Here is a 21,217-nt window from a genome sequence, read left to right on the forward strand (position 1 = left end):
GACGAACAAATAGTCCTATTGTCCTGAACAGTGGGAGCATCTTCCTCTGATGATTTCACACTCCTCCTATGCAACCCGACTCTGTATCTTTCCCCTACTATTATTATGAGATGCACCAGAATGAGAAAAGTTCCCATAATCCAAAAAAAAGAAAGAAAAGAAATTCTTTATTAAAAGGAAATAAATATAGTGCTTTGGATGGCAGTTAGAATCCATTACAGGCATGGGTTATTGCACAGCTCAAGGGACAGACGGACAAAAAAAAACAAAAAAAAACAAAAAACCAAAAACACATCGTGTCGATTTGACACATTTCATTCTAAACACCCACATCAAGTTTCACTGCATCTTTTTGTCCAATCCATATGGCTATAGGCCCTCTTTATTTACTTCAGAGCATTTTAAAAAGAATACACCTGCCACAGCACTTGATCCTTTGATTGCTTCAATGGCTTTAAGTTGGAGTGCTGAATCTACAAAAAAAAACGTGTAGTGTATCCCTGATGCTCATGGTGCCTTTAAGAATGGAATCTCTCAAAATTCTGTGTGTTAAATGCTAGTAATTTTTTTTTCTGGTTGTCAAAAACTAAAATGACAAAATTCCTTTTAAGTAGCTGCGGTTTAGCTGCTTTTATTATGCAAAGTGAATGCAGATGGAATTTTGTTCGTGAGGCAATAATTGCTCTAAATGGAAAATGTGCAAAGTTCATGTAGATTTTGGAAACAGCCAAATCACAGACAGTGGCCTGTACATCGCTATTGTTATGAGTCTGTCTCTCTTACGATATGTATCTGCTGTGTCTGAATCCACAGTGTGATTTAAAGATGCAGAGGCAACAATAGAACAGTTTTTGTATTTTGCATTGTATGTCTAAGGTTTCCAAGGTAAATAGTATTCCTGCCGTGCTAGTTACATGCTAAAGTTGCTATTACATGCAAAAAATTACAGGTAAAACATCAACAATGGGCTGTTTTCTACATAATTTCTGTGCTATTTATAGCTGATGGATTTGCAAGATCCACCAGATGTAGAGACACGGTCATATTACGCTCCTGTGTCCATACTGCTTCATGCTCACCTTCCTGGTCATCTTAAAGGCAACCTGGTTTCAGTCAGTAGGCCGTTGCACACATAACACAGACATTTAATGCCAATAAACAGATTTCAAACAGCCCTTGGTTGTGTGAAACTGAAAAAGCAGCAGCCTCCACCATAGCAAAGTTAAACAAACTTCTATTGGAACCCAGAGCAAATTTGACACTAATCAGTAATCAAATCTGTAACTTGTAACTCCATAAACGTTCAGTTTCTCCATCTATTTCTATCAAATTCATGAGGTATCCATCAACAACATAAGTGGTTTTCTACTCAGTAAAGACCACAAAGCAGTTTTTTGGAAGTGTGTTGGCACTCTCTGCAATGTCTTATCATTCCAACATCCATTTAGTATCAACAGGACACCATGCAGTGTAGCAAGCTTTATCATTTCTGCTGATTAACTACTGGGTGAGTTGGAAAGACCATGTTAGAACAAAAGTCTGCAAAACAAAAAAGGTGATTTGTCGTCTCAAGGTGTCCATTTTTTTTCTTCCCTTTTTGGAATTAATGTAATTGTGTCGATTAGGGAATGTTTCATGTTTAGTGAAACAAAGGCTTTTAAGACCATCTTTTACACAAACAAAAGGTCAAATATATCCGTTCCTCTAAAGGGGAAAGTGTCAATTAGCCACCAATTCATAAAAAAGGCAAGCAAGATACCGTTACCTTTGATGTGCCATGAATCACAAAAGTCATAAATTAAAAAAATAACATACTGTAGGCCAATTACACTGGCTTAGGGTGAGGAAAAAAATTAGCCTCAGTGTTACTGAAGTCAAGCAACAAACATGCTAGAGACAGAACTGTTATTTGGCCACAAGTTTGAATCCCATTTTCTTGATATGAGACCTAGGTCTACACCCACAAGAACCTGAAAATTTCTGAGAAAAATATTTCTTTTCTATTTTTCGTTCTTTTCTTTTTTTTTTAAGAAAAAATACGACTAGAACCACTGATTCAACTGGATATCAATATAAAGATATGAAAACAGAAAATTCTCTCCAAACGTCATCATAATACAGAAGGATGGAAATTAGTTTCATTGAGTGTGATCATTTTGAGTGAGACCTCTCAACTAACGAAAGACATCATCAAGAGACTTATCTGGTTTCATTAAATATGTGTAAGAAAATAGTTATACATTGCTCCACCTTATTTCAGTGTCATGATACAAACTTCTGTGGCTGCAAACCTCTGTACATTTAACTAATGAGGTCCAGAAAGTTGTTCAGCTCTAAGCTGTTGACATGATAGACATTATTCTGGTTTGATTGACAGTGTGCTATATAAAAGTAACAATTTCCCCATGTCTTAAGCGCATCCATTTCAAGAGTCAAACGATGTCATATCACATATCACATCATAGTATCTTCCTTCATATGTTCAAACATTGTTAATGGAATAATGCCCGCTGTTTCTGTTCAGAAACTAAACATTAATAATCTTTATGTGTTTGGCTAACATTGAAAGGCAATGTATTTGCTCATTAGCATAAAGGTTTATTTTGAGGATAAAACTATTATTTTTGACAATTATATTTCTCTCTCCTTCATGCCAAGGAAAAATGTCAAAAAATCTAAATCCTGCTCGACCGTGGGTCAAGGCAAACGTGTTTCAAGGCTGCAGACTGAGTCGCTGAGATGGAGGCTGGATAGAAGCACGAACAGGAAACGTATAGACACTTTGCTAACAGGCTGCAGCTGTTGCCAAAGGTTAAAGACTTGGGGACAAAGTTAGAATTCGCTTTCACTGGATGCATCAAACTCATCCAACTCATATTCTGTGTTTATATGTAACTTGGGGTCATACTGGCAAAGGATGCACCTCCTTAGGGGTTCCTGGTCAAGCACTGTCACCCTTAGGGTGCACAATTTGTACTAATTAAAACACAGAGAGACGAGAATGTATTTGTAGGAATGACATCAGTTCGTCAATAATGATTGCTAGGTTTTAAAGAATCATGGGGAGATGAAAAAGATTAGTGTCGCAATCATGTTGTACGCATGATATATAAATGAATAAAATGTATTTTGTTGACACACCATTTTAGAGTTGTAAGATATTCAAGTTATATTCATCTGGGTGTCATCATCAATGTGCTGTTTCACTCTGGCTCCGGAGTCTCTTCTGCTGGCTCTGAAAGTGTCTTCTCTTTGTAAATAAAAGTCAATAGAAAAAGAGCTATGTCATGGGAGCACCAGTAGCTAGTGTGCGAGGTAACTGCTGACCAATAGCGACTCTCCACCAGACCCTCTCGCAGCTCAAAGTCGATGCGCTGCTCTAGCTCCACTGTAGGACAGAAACAGAGTGGAGTCATTCACTAACTCCCTTAAAATTAACATGCACAAATTAAGTCCCAACTTCTGTAAGGAGACTTTCCGTATGGCTGCGTTGTGTGGGAAGAAAAGTGAACTTACATGTTGAGTCAGTAACAGGTGAAGTGGGCTGTGTCATGGTGGAGAGGCCGTATGCCGACTGGCTTTCTGTCCGCTTCTGGTCCTCTTCCTCAGTGTTGGTTGCTCCATCAAGTCCTAAAGATACTGAAGGCTGACTGCTGGAGCGGGAGAAACGTGAGAAGAGGATGCCTCCGATACCTTTCCCTATGCTTGCCGCTCCTAAATTGATGAGGAGGAAAAAAAACATTTTGTGATTTGACTCAAAGCAAGACAAAATGGCACCAGCTTTTTCTCTCTCTCTCTTTTGGCCATAAATTCATCATCCTTCAAAGTAAAGGAGAGACAGATGGATGAGCCTATTCTCTATTTCTCCACATGATGGCACTGTTGATATGTAGTCTATCTGTAGTCTAATTGGGCCGTTCACATTACTTCAACAAGTTGGCCATTGTACAGAATTTATTGATTTTACATATGGAATAAGTCAAATAAAATTTTCAACATATTGCTGTTAGAGTTATTTTCTGCTTGCTTTAAACTAAAATATTTTCACTTCAGCTCTTGTGGATGGACGTACAGAGCCAGTAATATAATATCCACATCAATCATATATTGAAAACAAACTGTTTTGGTGTCCTAAATATTGTTTGGTATTGTATTCTCTCCATGAGTTGGTTTTAAAATCTTTAGAAGAACGTAAGAGACTGCTACAGCTGTGTACATCATTACAACTAAGTTAGGGCCAGCGTTAGAAAAGTGGTCGTATTGTCATACCCAGTATGCTGGCTTTGCCCAGACTGGTGATGGATTCTCCGTAGGGCCTGCGGGTGAGAACAGGAGATGTGCTTGGGCTGGGGATGCTCTCAGTGTCAGATGTTGGGTCTTTGATAGGGTTGAGGAAGGTTGGCCGGATCTCATTGTAGGGGGTGGGGTTCATGGCACTACACCTGATGAAGAAAACAAAACCTATTCAAACATTCTTTGTTTGTACAAGGGGTAACATCAAGTGATACAAGATGAACAATTCAAGCTCTTACCAGTGTATCTGAACAGGCGCAATATTGCTGTAATGTTTGAGGATGAGGGGCTCTAGTCTGTAGGCCTACAGAAAGCAAAAAATTTTCCCCTTAAACTTTACAAACTGTATAAAAACACACAATTCTCAATGCACATATGAATACATAAGAAGTCAAATCTACACATGCAATGAAAAAATTAGCTTGGTAGCATTAAATTCCATCTAATCAAAATCTGAAATGTGGGAGGCAGACTAACCACAGGGTCAGTTGGATGGAAGACATTGAAGAGCCTGCTGCAGATGGACGTGGGCAAGATGTGGTCCTGGTGGCAGCTGGTACCAGGGCGGATGCCTCTGAGGGCCAAGAACACCGCCAGAGGCGAACCCATGCAGAAAAAGTTCTCCACCTGCCAGACAAAAAGTGGAAACATGATGTCATTGGTCAACGTGTCCTGAAAAGGGGGTGTTATCATTATTCATTCATTTTAGAGTAAAATTATATTGGATGGTAGATGTGCAGTATGTAAATGAGTATTTTACCTTAAATTTGAGGGCTGGGGGAGCTTTTGGTTTAGAAGCCTCCAGCGTGACAATCTGATTTTCCAGCTCTCGCAACCTGTTAAAAAAAAGCACAGTCCCCGTAAACTATAAAGGGACATTTGCAACTTCTCCAAAGCCCTAGATTCTCCTTCATTTGCAGCATTAACCCTCCATTTATCTAAACCTAGTTATCATCTGTCCTCAGCCAGTTTTCAATGGGGAGCAAACTGTCATATTGCACACACAGGAGAGCAGTGCAGAGAAAGTGCATTCAAATTCTCTTCCCTGTCATTTCATCATTAGTCATTACAATATCATGCTTTCTGACAAAAAGCAAAGAGACAAAGCTTAAAACTGTGTAGTCTTAACATGATGCAGGAGAAAAGCAGTGCAAAGCACTTGGTTCACTGTGTACACAAGAGAATGGTTAAAAACATTTGAGCGGCATGGGTTGTTTGTTCCTACCAAGACAGATGAAGTAAAGTTAGAATTAAGGCCAAATCAAGCATTGCTGTGTTTTGCTACTGAACCTACATTACAAAAACATTTCAAAATATCTATCATAAGCTCTTGGAGATTTTTTGCTTTCCTCTGAGTATCTCTTGTGGATCATGTCTACATGAGGACCCCTACCTATTCCTCGTGTGCCGTAGTTGATCTAAAAGGTGCCTCTCTTCATAAGACATCCAGCGCAAGTCCAGCTCCTCTTCTACAGCGCAATGCTCCTGCAGGCAGAAGCGCACAGGATCCCAGCCTGTCATGATGTCGTAGGTGATGACGCAACCGAGGGAATGAGATACTATGGAGACTTTTCCTCCCCTCTCCTCAAACTCAGGATTACGGGAGCAAAAAAGACTGTAGAGTCGATTTAGCTCCTGTGTTAGGCCCTTTGTGATCTGGAGAGAGAGGAAGTGCATAAATTTAAAGGAAGAGTGGTGTTTAAAAGTGAGGACTGAGGGTTTGTGAAAGTGTGAATCTCACCTCGTCCCTGTAAAGAGGGCTGTTGTAGTACATGATGTCCATAGCACTGCTGTTAAGGAGATCTCTCAGTCCTCTTACTTTATCTGGTGTGATTGAATCTACAGTGTCTACAGAAATATGAAAATATATTCAAGAGATTTGATGTCAAATAATAATATCAGTATTCATATTATAGTCAACTTTTCTCAAGCCAAACAAATCTAACTATCTAGTGAGCGTAGAGTTGGTGAACTTCAATCTTACAGTATTACCATAGACCATTAACTGAGTGACCACATTTACTGTAATTTTAGTAAAAAGTGAATTTATAAAACAAAACAAATTTACTTTTATAAAATTGAATACCAGACTGCTCACATTTGATGCACAAACAGTGAAGAACCCCATGCATACAGTTACAGAGTGCTCACTCTCAAGCACACATGCTAACCTCCATCCAGGGTGAGTTTGGAGCGCCATTCAACAGGCAGGAACTCCACATGCTCCTCAATGGTCTCTGAAAAGTGCTTCTCCTCCATTTTCCTTACTCCATCCCTCAGCCTGAACACAGGACAACAAAGAACATTAACCAGATTAGGGCAAACCTAAACATTTAATGATTTCAGACTGCATTGGGAGTATGTTAGTTTATATGCCAAAATATTCATCCATCCATCTTCTACCGCTTATCTGTTTCCAAGTCGCGGCAGGTGCTGGAGCCAATCCCAGCTCACATTGGGCGAGGGCGGTACACCCTGGACAGGTCAGTGGTCCATTGCAGAGCCAAAATACAGAGACAAAGACGAACAACCACTCACACTTACACTCAGACCTACGGACATTGTAGTCACCAATTAACCTAAACACGAGGAAACTGGAGTATCTGAGGGCACGGAGAGAACATGCAAACTGCACAGAAAGGCCCCAGGCCTGGAAGGTGAACCTGTGACCTTGTTGTGGGGCTAACAGTGCTAACCACTATGCTGCCATGCTGCCCTATACCAAAACATTCAGATGCAAAATATGGTAAAGGTGTGATTTAGAAAAAATGCGGTTACTGCATTGTTTGGCCAGCAGTGAATTATAGCGACAGCTTGTACGTGGATGACTAACAGCCTCCATGTTTATCCGAGCCTGCCGCAGACTGACTAGGGAGTCTGTGTTTGCTCTCATTTTCTCACAGACTTTAATTACTGTCAAGAGTAAAAGAATGATGTCCATTTTACTGCTCATGATGAAACAGCTTCCCTCATGCAGCATGCATATGCCCAGTAGCTGCATTGCTGCTAGTCCTATATAGGGCAGCATTAGCTCAGAGGATACACTAAATACAGAGAGAGAGAGAGAGAGTGTGAGGTAGGGTGTTCACATGGGTAAATGGAGACTGAGAGGCTTTTAGACTGGGTTGCAACTGAATGAACCGAATGCAGGTTTTGACTGGACGATCTAGTTTTCTGTGCAGCACAACTTAAATGCTGAGATGGTTGAGTGCTGCATTACAAAGCTTTCTGTGCTGCTCCCACGGGGATTGCCTGTCTTTAAGGTTGGCATTAATTGGGCAGTGGAATTCGAGGAAACATTTCAAAGAGAGAAACTTCGATTTTGTTCTTGAGTATAACAATAATAGCCCAACCCCCCACTATCTCCACTTTGAGCTTATGAATTAATCTTATAGGCTAAAAGCTGAAATTAATTCTGGTTCAAAGTGAAAAAAACAAACAAACATGGAACTGGCTAGACATGTAAGGCTGATCTTTCCTCTTGGCTGAAGAAAATGCTGCAATCTACAGAGAAGGAGGCTTAAAGTGCTTTACAGCTAGACAAGGTCTACTTTACCTGCTTAGCTGGCCTAAGCCACAAGCAGTGGCCCACTGCTGACTTCGTGACACAGAGACACATATGCCGCTGTTCCACACATTCTGTACTACTGAATACTATGGGCCATGGCAAATCAAGTGCTGCCACTGTAGTTTCTTGGAGGTTTGTAAACTCAGGAATATCTACAATTTACAGTGTCTTATTGAAACAAAAAGCAGTCAAAAAACCAAAAGCTCTCAACAAGCTGATTAAAGGGGTGGCTAGCAGCACCAGAATGGTGATAGTTTTGGTTTTATGTAAGAGTTGGGAAATCTCTGAAAGTTGAGTCATCATCATGTTGATATTGCTGCTGTAATTGCTTTGAGTTTTAACACACAGTCACAGTCACGGGAAAAGCAAAATGACAGAAGGAGAAATTTGAGATACAGTTTGTGTCTGAGAAAGAAGAGGAACAGGATAAGGGAAGTGGACTAACTTCTTGGCATCTCAAAGGTCACATAATTCCAGGGGGATTTCTTCTACCCATATACTTGAATTTACAAGCAAATAAAAAAGGCAGATTCTCACGGAACACAAGTGAACACAATTCAAATAACCTTACTAAACACAGCAACTCACATTCCAGTGTTTTTAATAATGCGCCCCTGGTCCATCTTCTGTCCAATTCCATGGACCACAAAGACAACGTGTGTTGTCTGAGGAGGTCTGTCCTCCAATGAGGCCTCCTCAACATAACCCCGATGGAGCCGTGTACCACTGCTTGAGGCTGGAAGAGGGGAGAAGACGAGAAAGACTGGATCATTATTTACTGTATTTTATTTGCATAGTATTTTCAGTCTAGCATAGCTGAATAAACACATTTTCAGTCTGTTCAATCAAAGCCTATAATTATGTGATGTTTAAATAATGTGCTGTGCTGAGCCCAAAGAAGCCAGTAGCACCCATTCCTGCTGTCACTGTGGGCCTTGTAATGTGCCCAGCGGGCTGAGCATGTGTCCTAAATGAGAATCTGCAGTCTGTAGTCATGTGCTGTGCCACAAGGTGATAGGAGCCAATGGAATTTGTCACTGTCTGTATAGCACTAAGGAGCTTTCCCTTCACGATGCATTCATGTCAGGGAAGATTGACATAACCAGCGGCAGCGCCTCCTATAATCTGAGAACAGGAGATGACAATGTATTGGAGAGCTGGGAGACTCTTAAACCAGATTAGAGTCATGCCTTCAGGTCAGACATCAGACACGGGGGTCAACAGCAATTTGCAGTTTCTCAGTTACTCTTGGGCCCATTTGATCAAAACTAGCTTCTGAAGATAGCAGATGGACACTGTGTGGTTTTCTGGGCTAATCCATTTAAGAGACTGAACTGTGCCCAGCCGTGTTAAAATAACTGTTACAACAAATGGCTGTTAATAGTACCAAATGACTGTGCAATGCAAATGTGTTGACCAAGTAAGAAGGAAGTAATTATATTTTTAGATTTTAGAATTAGATAAAGGATCATGCCAATCTCATGATAACATTACAGGAAATATTATGAGGATAGGATAGGATACATAGCTGTGAACCTAAAGTTTATACCTGATAATAAAATTGTTGTTAAGATTTTCCAACTTGGATCAAAGCGTGGATCAACTGACAGTAGCAGCAGCCACCCATCCAGCCCTGTTATTGGCATGGCTAATGTGTGAACTATCTGTCACATCAAACTGGTTTACTAGACATACAATTCCTGTACTAATAAATTAATATAGTCCCAGATAAAGAGAACAAATCAGCTTGAGAAAAATAAAACAAAGCAGCATTTAAACCACAGAATTTCCCTCACAGAAAATGTCAAACTACTTCATGTTTCCTGTGTGTGGTATTATTAGGAAACTGTTTGTTTACCTTATTTTCTGTAAAGATAATGACAGTGACTCATTACAAACCTTTGGAGAAGCCCAGTTTCTGCGTGACAGTGCGTGCAATTTTGGATGTGGTAGCATCGCTGTAGAGGTATACTTCCTCCACACTGTGCCAATCCACATGGGTCCGACTCAGCTTCAAACTGTGGATGGCTGTAGGAGGGGGCAGTGAGAGAGGAGTGAGTGAATGAATAGATGGAGGGAAAAAAAGAGAAGATGGCATTGGCAGATGGTGTGGGAAATTGGCCAAAGAGAAGAGGAAAAAAAAAATTAAGGAAAAAGGTGAGCGACAAAATGTTGTGATAGCAAATTTTTGGGAGAATACACAGGGAGAGAGATTGAAGACAAAAGAGTAGCAAGTTAAATAATCGATTCAAGACTAGGAATTATCTATTTAAACAGCTCAATCAATTGCAGCCTGGAGCATTGATCTGCAGGTGAAAAGGAAAAGACATCAAACAATCACACACCATGATTACATATTTCAGCTCTTGCTTGACTGTCTTACATTTGCATCATCATTCTGTGTGGACTGGAAATATATAATTTTATAATTTTTTATATATATACACATATATATACATATACACACATGAGACTAAGTTTATCTCCCAGATGACAAAGTGCAAATGCAATGACGTGAGCAAGCAAGAGTAGAGTTATGGCTGAGGGGCAACACCATTTACTACAGAAGATAAGAGTGATAAATGAGACTGGTTGACTTGAGAGCATTATTCATTTCCCTGCGGCATGTCCTTTAGATGTCCTGTGTAGTGAGGTTCCTCTGAATTAGATTGGTGGAACAATCTGGCATAGGTCCAGTGCACAGTCATGGGTCTTTGTCCTGTTCGGTACCAATCCGGGGATTAAAACCCATCAGAACAGGGTATAGCACAGAGACACAAAATGTCCCAAATGTCTTTTTTGCAAGTTTCTAACAATACTGCCCACAAAAATTGACAATGACACACAATTAATTGTGTGTAGTGGAAATGTTATTATTGTATAACAATGTTTCAACAAGAACATTGAGAGACTTATCTGAATATCTTTTTCAGAAACTATTCAGGCTCTTCATAATAGAAAGGGAAAATGACCAGGGACCCACTTGTGTCATGTGTAGGACCAGTGCATTTTATTCATTTTCATTCAGTATTTAGACATTTAAAATAAAGTCTAATATGGGGTTACATTAATTTCTTCATTGGACAAGCATGACTGGTGGTCATTGCAAGGCAATTATAATACCTTAACTGCTCACTCTGAGTGCAACCAGTGTGAAAATGAATGACTTCCTCTACAAGGACAAGGACAAGCAGGGTCTGGAAGAAGAAGACAAGGGACAAAAGTGTTTGGAAAAATTGGAATAACAAATTGAAATAATATTGCTTTTCCGAGTTAAAGTCATAAAATTATTGTCCTAAGCATGTTGAGCGGAAAGATTCAGTTGCAAACATAGTTTCTTCTCTTGCATGACTCCCTTTATCCTTGTGGATCCTCAAAAGAAACCACTCATAGCACTCACAGCATAGGTAGCATATGCTTAATTTCTACCACCACAGTTTGAAATGGCCTTTTTTCTCATCTATCCTTGTGACTCAACAGGTGAAGACACGGAACTAATGAGCTTCTGGGTGAGATGAGACCTACAGCAGGGCCACTTCAGACTGTTGAGTTTTATCGGAAGCCATGTCCACTGTAAGACAGGAGGTCTGCAAAGGTCTCCATGTAAGCTGGCTTTACTGATATCAAACATTCAAAGGTAAAATGTAAGGTGTTTGTACAAAGACACCTCCTGTTTTACAATAAAAGAGGAGGAAAGAAGAGGGTATACAGAAGTATACAGAGGAGCTGGCAGTCACCCAAGAAAGGTTTAAATGTTTACTGAGCAAGTTCTTTAGAATCTATGAAGAACTAATGACACAGACACATTGTGAGGGAGAGGGTTGAACAACAAGGAAGGAGGGCCAGAGACTTTGACAAACAATGGGAATGGGATGAATAAAATGCTAAAATAGCAGAGAAACAGGGAAATGGAATTGAATGTGGGAAAGATGCAGGAAGCACAGAGCAGAGAAAAGATGGGTGAAAGAGACGAAAACATGGGTCTCCTCAAGTGAATCACAAATGGGTCGGGATATTAGCCTGGGAATGTGGTAAGTATTTCTAAAAACATTCACCAATTATAACTTTGTCTTGGCTGAAATTGATATGCCAAGATATCAGCTAGATCCCCTTGATAGGGTTTCCCAGTTCTTCCCAGTCTTCAGTCAGCATACTAATGCAATGTTAGTAAAATGTGTACTACTTTTAAGTGTGTAATAGCCTCAACCAAGGAGATGTATTATGGAGGAAATCATAGTTCTCTGTTCAGGTCTACATTGGAAACTAGGCTTGAGTTCAATAGTTACTTGCATTTATAATGAGATAGGGACACAGACCCCGAAACCTCTCTGTTAAGCATTTGATGAGGGTCACTGGACCCAGAACTAGGACAGTGATGGACCTCTAAGAGGGTCAACTCTATACAAAATGTTTGGGGGCTGTAGTAAATGCCCACAATGGCTCCTCTGTTCAGTTCATCTCAGTTCATGAGCTTGGCCGTCAACAGAATGCTTTGTTCATTGCCCTTACTGCTGGAGCTAGTGATGGTGGTTCATTAATGGCAGTCATACTGCCAGAAGGGGTGAGTGAGAAGAGCCAATGAGAGAGACAGCGAGAGGCAGGGCTGGAGAGATAAAAAGGGTTAAGGAAGGGTGGCTTTTTTGAGGACCAGGTTGTTCATTCCAGATCCACTGATTTAAGGGTACTTGACATCATGGGTCACTCGACTCTCATAGTGGAACGAACCATGTTGTCTACTCAATATCCCAGCAAGGAGATGAGAGACGGTTCGACAGGCTTCCTCAAAAAGCAGCTACAGCTACAGCAGTAGCAACAAACCCATAAAGAAGCAAGAAGACATTCTAACAACTAGGCCCAGTTAAGGTTGCGATAGGGGAGTATGCAGCCTAAATCCAAATTAACACATCCATTTCTAACTGAGCATAGGTGTAGCTCCAAGTATTAGATCTGAAAGGTCTCAACCATAAACAAAAGGAAACTGTAGCTCCAAAGAGACGTAGGTTCTACAAGGAGAGAGGGCACAAGCTAGAAAATCTAATACAGCAGAAGTACAATAAAAAACGAAACAAAGAACAAAAACTTGGTATTTCACAGTACCTTGACAACGTTTGCGCTTGTGACCTGTGGTTTTAGCACTCGTCTGATATCCACTCCATTTGAAAAGAAAAGGGAGGTAGAAAGGGGGCAGGTGGGAGAGAACTAACAACCGACAGAGAGTGAGTAACGGCCATTACCCTAGCTTCAGTCATACATGCTACCACTGTCATCCCTCCAATCTATCCGGTAGCGCTGCTATCAGATTAACACTTAGTACTTTGATACAGTTTCTGATTAGACCAATGTCTAGGCCCAAATGCAGCGCTTTGTGACAGATGCCTGAGATGACTGAGGCAGACTCTGAATGACCCTAGTTACAGAAATCCACTATCTTCACTTTGTAAAACAAACATGCCACAAATATAACTCAACTTCTTTGTGTGTTTCAGAAGTTTCTGTAAAAAAAAAAAGAAAAAAAAAAGAAAAAAAAAAAAGCATTATTGGACATTTTATTTAAAAAGTATGGGGGGAAATAAGATTGTTTTGGGGGAAAACAGCTATTTTATCATATATGAATGAATTGTAAAAAATATATATAAATTAGAACTGTGTTGTTCTTCAAGATGGACACGCTATCAGCATTTTAATATTTTTTTAATAAATTAAGATAGAAATAAAAACACGCTCTGTAGATGGTATCTATCAGGATGTGTTTCCATTTGGATTCATAAATATTTTATATTTTAGGGAAGTTTCATGAATCTGCGCAAGAAGAACACTCAATCCCACAGAGAGATCTATAGGTGCACTGGAGAGATTATTATGTGATTATTATGAGCCTAAATGTGAACTCCTTTGCCAATTTCTTAGCATGCAAGTGGATTAAACTAGAGATTTATTAATACATGGTTTTTTTTATTACCAAATCCAGTTTTATGATTCTTCTGAAAAAATGACAATAGTACAGTGAGAAAAACACTCACAGACAGACACTGTCTGCGTTAAAACTGATGACAGGAAACCTAATTGAAGCAGTTTCTTATGATCTGCATTGAGAACCAACAGAGACAATGGTTACAGGAAACCTAAACCAAGCTGAAGCGCAGTCAAACTGAGCTCTCTCTGTATATATTTAAAATCACTAAAATCAGATAAATGCCTTGATGTGATATATGAAAAAGTCTCCAAAGCATTTGTTATTCAAATCAGCGAATTCCACAGTCTCACATCTGACTACATGATTTATTCTGTGGATCAGACTTGCAAATGTCAGCAGTGTCTTCCTCAGCAGAGGTGAAAGGCTGAGGAGGAGGAGAGACCTGCTGAGTGCACAGGATGTTTATTTGCTGTAAAAGCTATCAGTGAAATCCATTTGTGCATGACGGCATTGATGGCCATCTATAAATAAGTGTTCCCTAATGACTGGAATATTCACCATCCACAGCATCATGATAACACACACATAACCTTTGTTTGTGTGGTAGATAATACAGGACACAGGACTTCATCTGAAAGCGTAGTTTGCAGCCAACTATCATTTCAGGATTAGAGAAAACAAAGCCCTCTATTGGTCTCAATGACCAATGATGAAGACAAGATTTTGGCACTTCAATTTTTTTCCCCCTCTTACCATGTCATGATCACCAGTTCTGACAGATTAGTGCCAAATGTGGGCACTTCAACCCAGCATGACAACTGATAAAAACAAAACAAAACAAAACAAGCAAACAAACAAATTTGCTGTGAGCCTTGTGAACTTTTAAATACCAAAAATATTATGCTGACAGACGATCCAAACAACCAAGCAACAAAACCCATGTTCCACTGGTCAAACATAGCTAAAAGTGAATGAATAAAATCCATCAACTGCAATGCTCCTGTGGGCATTTTGGGCCCATAGCTTTCTCTCAAATGCCACAAACTCAGCATCTATGAAAACTGTTTACTTTTGTATGGCAACAGTTATTATTCAAAGACGAATAAGAAAAGTACAACTGTGTCATGACAGAGCAGGACATTTGTGTACTTTCTGTTCTGAGCAACAGCCCTGCCCACATTCAGATATTATGCCCGCATAGCATGCTGATCATACTGTACGTCTTCTGCTTCGCTAACCTTTATCTCAGCTATCTACTGAGGCAAGAGGAGAAGTGTAGAGAAAAGAGAGAAAAGTACTGTCACACTCGAGTAATGTCAGAGCTCGGCTATTATCCATTTCACTGTCATAATGCAGTTCAAGGTACTTACGGCTCTAGTACTTCAAAATTAATTATTCAAAAATAAAATACTCTATCGTAAAGGCCCCCCCTGGAAGTCGCCCAAACAAGGTGAATTCACAGGTTTAGCAGTCACTCAAACACGACACTCAACAACGCTAAATGTGAAAAGCAAAAGTATCAAGACGGTTTCAAAAACATGCAGAATGTTCTCACTTCTGTGTTAAAATAAGAAGACATTGGAGTTGTGACAAGAACCTAATTTTAACAGCATAATGAAGCAATATAAATAAAACATTTACCCTTGCTAGACTAAGTACGATCACATGCTCTATCTGTTGTTATTTGCAGGGCCTTCAAAAACACACAAAGTATGTGCTCCTACAAAATATTTCCCACACTTTGCATACAATATGACCATAATGCCTCTGACCTTTTTAACTGTTTACATTCCTGTGTTCATTGATAGATCCTTTTGTGTACATGTACATGTACACTGCCACTTGTGGAACAGGACTAAGCCTTCAGTTTCTTACATAATGATTCTGTGATACAATTTTAGGAAAGAGGAAGCAGCTGTGAATATATTCCCAAAGAGACAGGGCAACTTGCTTTCCCCTGCTTTGTTGTTGGTCCTTTTTATAGGGCTTAATTTTTCCCGAGAGGGAGAAGTAACAGTGTCCTGACATGTTGAAGGTACAAGTTAGACTTTGTTTGATTTGGAACAATTTAACCATGAACCAAACATTGTTACATGAACTGAGGGTAGTTGGATATGATTTGATATTAGAAAAAAGATGCAATACAATGACTTGGTGTTTCATTTTCAGATTAATTTAGGTGTTATTTTGAAACATGTTTCTATTTCACAAAGGCACAATGCAGACTTAACATTTTCTCACTCTCTTTAACAGTTGCTACATTTTTATCTCTGCTTCTCTCCATTCATCCGCCACATTCATGCACCCACACATTCATCACCAAAGAGAGTCCTGCAGATCTGGCTGCCTTGAGAAGACTGCTGAATCAGAGGACCTCTGTCTTATTTGGTTTCGAAGCAAAGACCTGAAACGTCTTGCCTGAGCCAGCCCTGCAACAGGGACCAGCCAGAATAACGAATGCCAGAATGAGCAGCACCTGCAGTTCACTGGGTCCACTGCGTGGATGACACAATAAAAAAAATCTATACACCTGAATGGAAACACCTGTTCCATTCACATCTCTTAACTATGTATTGCCACTAGAGTGAAAAGGGTTGGCACATAATCAATGATTTATGACTCACGCACCCTTTCTTCTGCCTTTATTGTGAAAATTGTGACTTCACTTCTTAATAGAGTTTGCCTAATCATGCCTCAGAATTTCTTCTCCTTGATACTCTAATACAACACAATGCATGCGTTATTTTACAAGATACAAATAAAGAAAATACAGAATAAATGCTGCAGTCAGTGAATCCACCAGTCAAGAAGGGGACAATTCTTTTTACTGGTTTGCAATAAGGCTTTTGTGGCCTTTATTTCCCCAATCCTGAACCACACATTTATTTGTTTCAATCATAGTTACCAGAAGGTTTCCTGTGCTGTGTTATTTAAAATCCTTAAAAGACTTAGAAAATGAATTTGCACTAGAATGATAAAATGGTAGGTAGGTACTTCATTTACCTAATATTCTATCATTTTATTGCAAAAATGATCAAATAATAAATAAAATAAATATTCACTTCTCTCACCATCTTTGCTATCGACGGTCCTGACCACAAAATCCGTCTCAAATGTGTCCTTCATCTGTTGCCCATGGAAATGGTTAAGGTGCTCATGTTCAATGAGGTCACTCTCCTCTTCCTCCAAAGGGAGCCAGGAACCATCGATAAACCATTGGCCCCTCATCACCGAAATATGGTCTTGCTCTGGAACATAGTAAAAACAGTGCAAATTAGGGCTTAATCTCCTTTAAAATTAAGGCTTAATTTTTAAGGCGAGTCATTTAAGGGCCTCCTCATCCTCTGAATGATAGAATCAAAAGAGCTTCTTTGGTTGGATTTTTTTAGTTGGGGTTAAATGTAATGATAAATGAATTTTCGTTCCGTATATGTTGAGAAAAAATTTTCCAAAGTCAAAGTCTTGCCACAGTATCTTTCTAGGGAACTGATTCCATTAAAATCAGAGTTCTGCAGGACAATTGAACTGCCATTTAACTAAGTCTAGTAATTCCAGAAGGGCCAAGTCTCAGTGGCTTATGAAGCGAGGCTACCTTTGATTACAGTCTTGTGTGACATTATTAACTTATTCTCTGGTGGTGAATATGAGTGTAAAAACAGATTGCAGGCACATTTTGCAAAATTCAGCATGAGACTGCCCACTGGCATACTCCATATGTACAGATAGATAATATATAGACAGGAGGCCACCACAACACAAAGGCCAAAATTGACAAGCTGATAGAGGTTCATAGTAGAATGCAGTCACTATTATTCCATGTTGGTTCATATCTGGTCAGAGGAGATAAGTCTAAGGTTCACACAACATGTAACAGTTAACTTTCCCATGAAATTAGAAGTGGTCTTTTTTCACCTTGTTTGCTCAATTAACATTTGAGGATAAACCTATTACCAAAACATTTTACAATACCTTCATATTTTTTACTGTTGTAAGAATATATTTACTTCTTGGTGTACAGAAAATCAACAATGCTTCACCTACCGGCCTCTTTCTCCATAACTAACACTTAACATCTGAAATAATCTGTGTTTATCTGTCTCTGTCTCAAATGCAATGTGCTGAGCTCTTGAATACTGACATGGCATGGTGTTAGCAGTAGTGCAGGCCAAGCTGAAACAGCACAGCAAGTGTCTGAAATAACTATAAAAGACTTACAGCCTCAGCATGAACATTCAGAAAATAACTGCTTCTCTAAATGTCACTTGGCATTAACCTTCAAAAGAACCAGCTACCCGTGAACCCCTTTCATCAAGGTCAGGTTGTCCATGGTTCTATAGTGACTGCCTTCATTTGTTCTCTGCCTTTTCCTGGAAATATACATGAATTAGTTAGTACAGGTCAGCTGAGCCAAATGGACCTTCTTCCCGTGTTGTTAAGATGTTCCCAAAAGGCCCAGCAAAACAATTAGTTAGCCACTAAAACTAGTGAAAAACTATGAGATTAACTACACAGAATGAAGAATTATCTGCCATATTTTATGGCAGATCTTTTATGGGAGCAAGGATAGATGCTGCTTGCACTGAATCTCTGAATAAGAACCAGACTACTGAATGGCTGTTTTTGTATGCTGATAGCCATCGTACTGCAGAAAATGCAGTGGATGAATGGATTATATGTGCACAAGAAGAACGAATGCATTCTCCCGATACAACACAGAGAAAGAATCTGATGGGATAGATTTTGATGATACTCACGTTTCCAGTAGATAGGATAGCATTCTCTCTCTTTAATGTCCACCTCATAGAGCCCTCCCCGGACACACACAGGCTCAAACTTGACTTCAATGCCATCAGGGTCCCTCTCCTCTGAGGACACCGTGGATGTTTCCAGGGACCCCCGGGCTCCTGTGTGCACACTGCTGGTCCTCGTCTCCACCGGGACTGCCCCGTTCATCCCTCTGCTCTCCACACGGTTACTGACGCTGGAGCCACTTGCTCCGGGGTTCAGCTCGCAGTATCTCCGGAACATGAGCTCGATTTTAAGCGAGTCGTGCCCGACGAAGGGTTTCCAAGTTTTCCTGTCCTCTTTGTAAAACCACCGCACCTCCTCGGGTCCGAGCTCCTTCACCACCTCGTTGAAGCGGGGTCTGCAGCTGTTGGCCCTGGACCTCTTCTTCCTGTCGTACAGCGGGCTGGTGCCGATGCCGTCGCTGTCGCTGTACTCCAGGGAGCTGCCGTCCAGGTAGGCTGCCGGGGAGTTCAGGTCCAACAACAACCCGGGCTGGGCGCTGTGATGGCCGGGGTGTAAAAGCGGCAGGTGTCCGTTCAGCCCCAACACGTCGCCCTCCAGGTCCCACTCCTTGTTGTTGTTGGCGGTGGTCGAGCTGTCCGGTGAGCCCGCACTGTCGCTCCTCATCTCGGAGGTTTTGGTTGTTATGTTGAAACTGCTCATAACTATCCGGACCCAGCCTCACTTCGCCTTGTCGGAGCTCTCGCTACTTTTGCCGAAGCTGTCACAACATTTCATAGTGAACGGTGATAAGAAATCAAATTAAAAAATAACAATTGGGGGAAGAAAAAAAAAACTAATTGAAAAACCCCCGGAGAAGTCTCCTGCAGCGGATTCCACCGCTGCTACATCAGATTGTTAGCATGCTAGTCGGCTAAGCTAACGAAGCTGGTTCAGGGAACTAGCGCATTACAAGCAAACTCTTCAACGTTAAGACCGGACCAACCGTCCCTTCTCATAATTCAACCGACACACATCTGAGTCCAACGTGTACTTCCCCTGTCATTTCCTGCCCGTGTCCTCGGTCCGGCTTGATGACAGCAACGGTGGAGTCACCATACTTCAACTGTTCCGGGTTTTCGGTGGAATATCAGATTCATTCGCCGTCCAAACAAACCTGCATGGATACAACGCTGGTGTGTGTGTGTGTGTGTGTGTGGAACGTGACAGCTGACGCGCAGGTCACGGGATTCCTTCGCGAACGCGCGCGTAGAACGTACGCGAACGTGACGACGGACGGCGGCTCGTGAGGTCCGTTCTCCTTCGCGTCCTCTAGATGGAGACAGATGCTCAGTGATGGTTGCAGGACGCGGTTTGTAACGTAAAAACATGTAAAACACCTGAAACGGCGCTAGAGCGCGGCAGAGACCTGCACATCGAGCAGCCGGACGCCGGCTCCTTTCCGAGGTTTGGTTAAATGTTTTCATTTATACGATTGTATTAAAGGCTACTGCAAAGATTTTTGGTCACCAAAGAACACGAAGAGTCTGCAACAGACACATTTTTTTTTTCACGGTGCAAAACAAACACCTTCACGAATAAGCTCCTCTTTTATACAGATAATTTTCCACAACAATACGCGATACATTATGACAAACAGGGTATGTTGTGAAATCAAAATGAGCCAATTAGCCACAAAGTACTTGCATCTCGGTTTAAGTTCAGCCGTCAAGTCACCGGTGTCACTGAACTCTAAAGTCTATTTGTAACCTATCTGTTCCAGCGCAACCAGCGTGTTTACATCTTTGTGTGTGAGTTCATTAGTACAGTGTGAGTTTGAATGTGCATATGCGTGCATGTATGCATATGCCCGTTTGTTTGTTTATGCAAGTGCACGTGTTTGCATAACGTGTGTTTTGTGTAGCGCTATTTGCGTGTGTACTGCTGGTCCAGGTGATCCTGGGGGCCATGGTGTGGTCTGCGGGGAGAGAGAGAGAGAGAGAGAGGGATAGGAGAGAGGCCCAGGCAGCTGTATTTGGAATAAACAGACATTACCCTGCTGTGTTCTAATTTACTGCAGAGTGGGAATTAAACTTTAAACTCGTCCCGCCCCTCTGCAGTCCAATGCTGCATGCTTCTGGCCATTAACAACCACTTGCTCAATGCGTGTTATTAAAGTGTTACTCCTCTTAGAATCTTTTTTTTTTTTTTTTTAGAATCAAATCACCCCCCCCCATCTCACACACACGCACACAAGCTTGAAAATTACCTGTAAAAATGTTGGCTTTCACAGAAAGGCAAAATAATCCACTTCCCCACACGTGCGTCAGTTTCCACACACTTGTTTTGATGGTTTTGAGGACTTTTTTATAGTTTGTGCCCATCTTGTAACATTTGGAAACAATCAGATTGTCTGAATTCAAGCCATACACTCCTGCTGTTCAATATCAACTTTCTATACTTTACTCTATGACTTTTGTAGCCTACATAGGATGAGGGTTTGATACCAAACCATCATTTGATCCCAACAATTAATCTCAATCTATATCCCACATAAGATTAGACATGCATTTCATTGTTTGGATAGTAGAAATGCATTTCATTGTTTGGATAGTAAAACAAAAACAGTCTGAGGTCAGAGTGTCCAGCTGCGTAACATAATTCTTTTCCCATTATTTTTGATTAGTTTTAAGTTTCTTTATGGAGTATGAATA

General features: G+C 40.6%; 1 protein-coding gene across 2 annotated transcripts; it reads right to left on the bottom strand.

Annotated features, from left to right (window-relative positions):
• Window positions 1-139: 139 nt before the first annotated feature.
• Window positions 140-19,700, bottom strand: ddhd1a (DDHD domain containing 1a). Of its 2 annotated transcripts, XM_029493516.1 has the most exons (14): window positions 18,530-19,700; window positions 16,847-17,023; window positions 12,959-13,060; window positions 9,761-9,889; window positions 8,450-8,597; window positions 6,465-6,574; window positions 6,035-6,141; window positions 5,687-5,949; window positions 5,054-5,129; window positions 4,771-4,920; window positions 4,533-4,597; window positions 4,270-4,442; window positions 3,517-3,714; window positions 140-3,388 (listed from the first exon to the last, which is right to left on the bottom strand). In XM_029493516.1, the coding sequence occupies exons 1-14, from the start codon at window positions 19,224-19,226 to the stop codon at window positions 3,204-3,206; spliced, it is 2,580 nt and encodes an 859-aa protein (XP_029349376.1). In that variant the 5' UTR covers window positions 19,227-19,700; the 3' UTR covers window positions 140-3,203. The 2 variants fall into 2 exon arrangements, with proteins under 2 accessions (XP_029349376.1, XP_029349377.1); XM_029493517.1 differs by lacking the exon at window positions 12,959-13,060.
• Between the last annotated feature and the right edge of the window lie 1,517 nt (window positions 19,701-21,217).

Source organism: Echeneis naucrates, chromosome 22, assembly GCF_900963305.1.
Source record: "Echeneis naucrates chromosome 22, fEcheNa1.1, whole genome shotgun sequence".
Taxonomy (NCBI): Eukaryota; Metazoa; Chordata; class Actinopteri; order Carangiformes; family Echeneidae; genus Echeneis; species Echeneis naucrates.

What these genes read in the sequence shown, in the direction of transcription:
- ddhd1a (XM_029493516.1), bottom strand. Translation starts at nt 19,226, where the DNA reads ATGAGCAGTTTCAACATAACAACCAAAACCTCCGAGATGAGGAGCGAC. An exon ending in CTATCCTATCTACTGGAAAC is followed by an intron (nt 17,024 to 18,529) that starts GTGAGTATCATC and finishes ACTATGTTCCAG; the next exon opens with AGCAAGACCATATTTCGGTG. An exon ending in CTACGGCACACGAGGAATAG is followed by an intron (nt 5,130 to 5,686) that starts GTAGGGGTCCTC and finishes TTTTTTTAACAG; the next exon opens with GTTGCGAGAGCTGGAAAATC.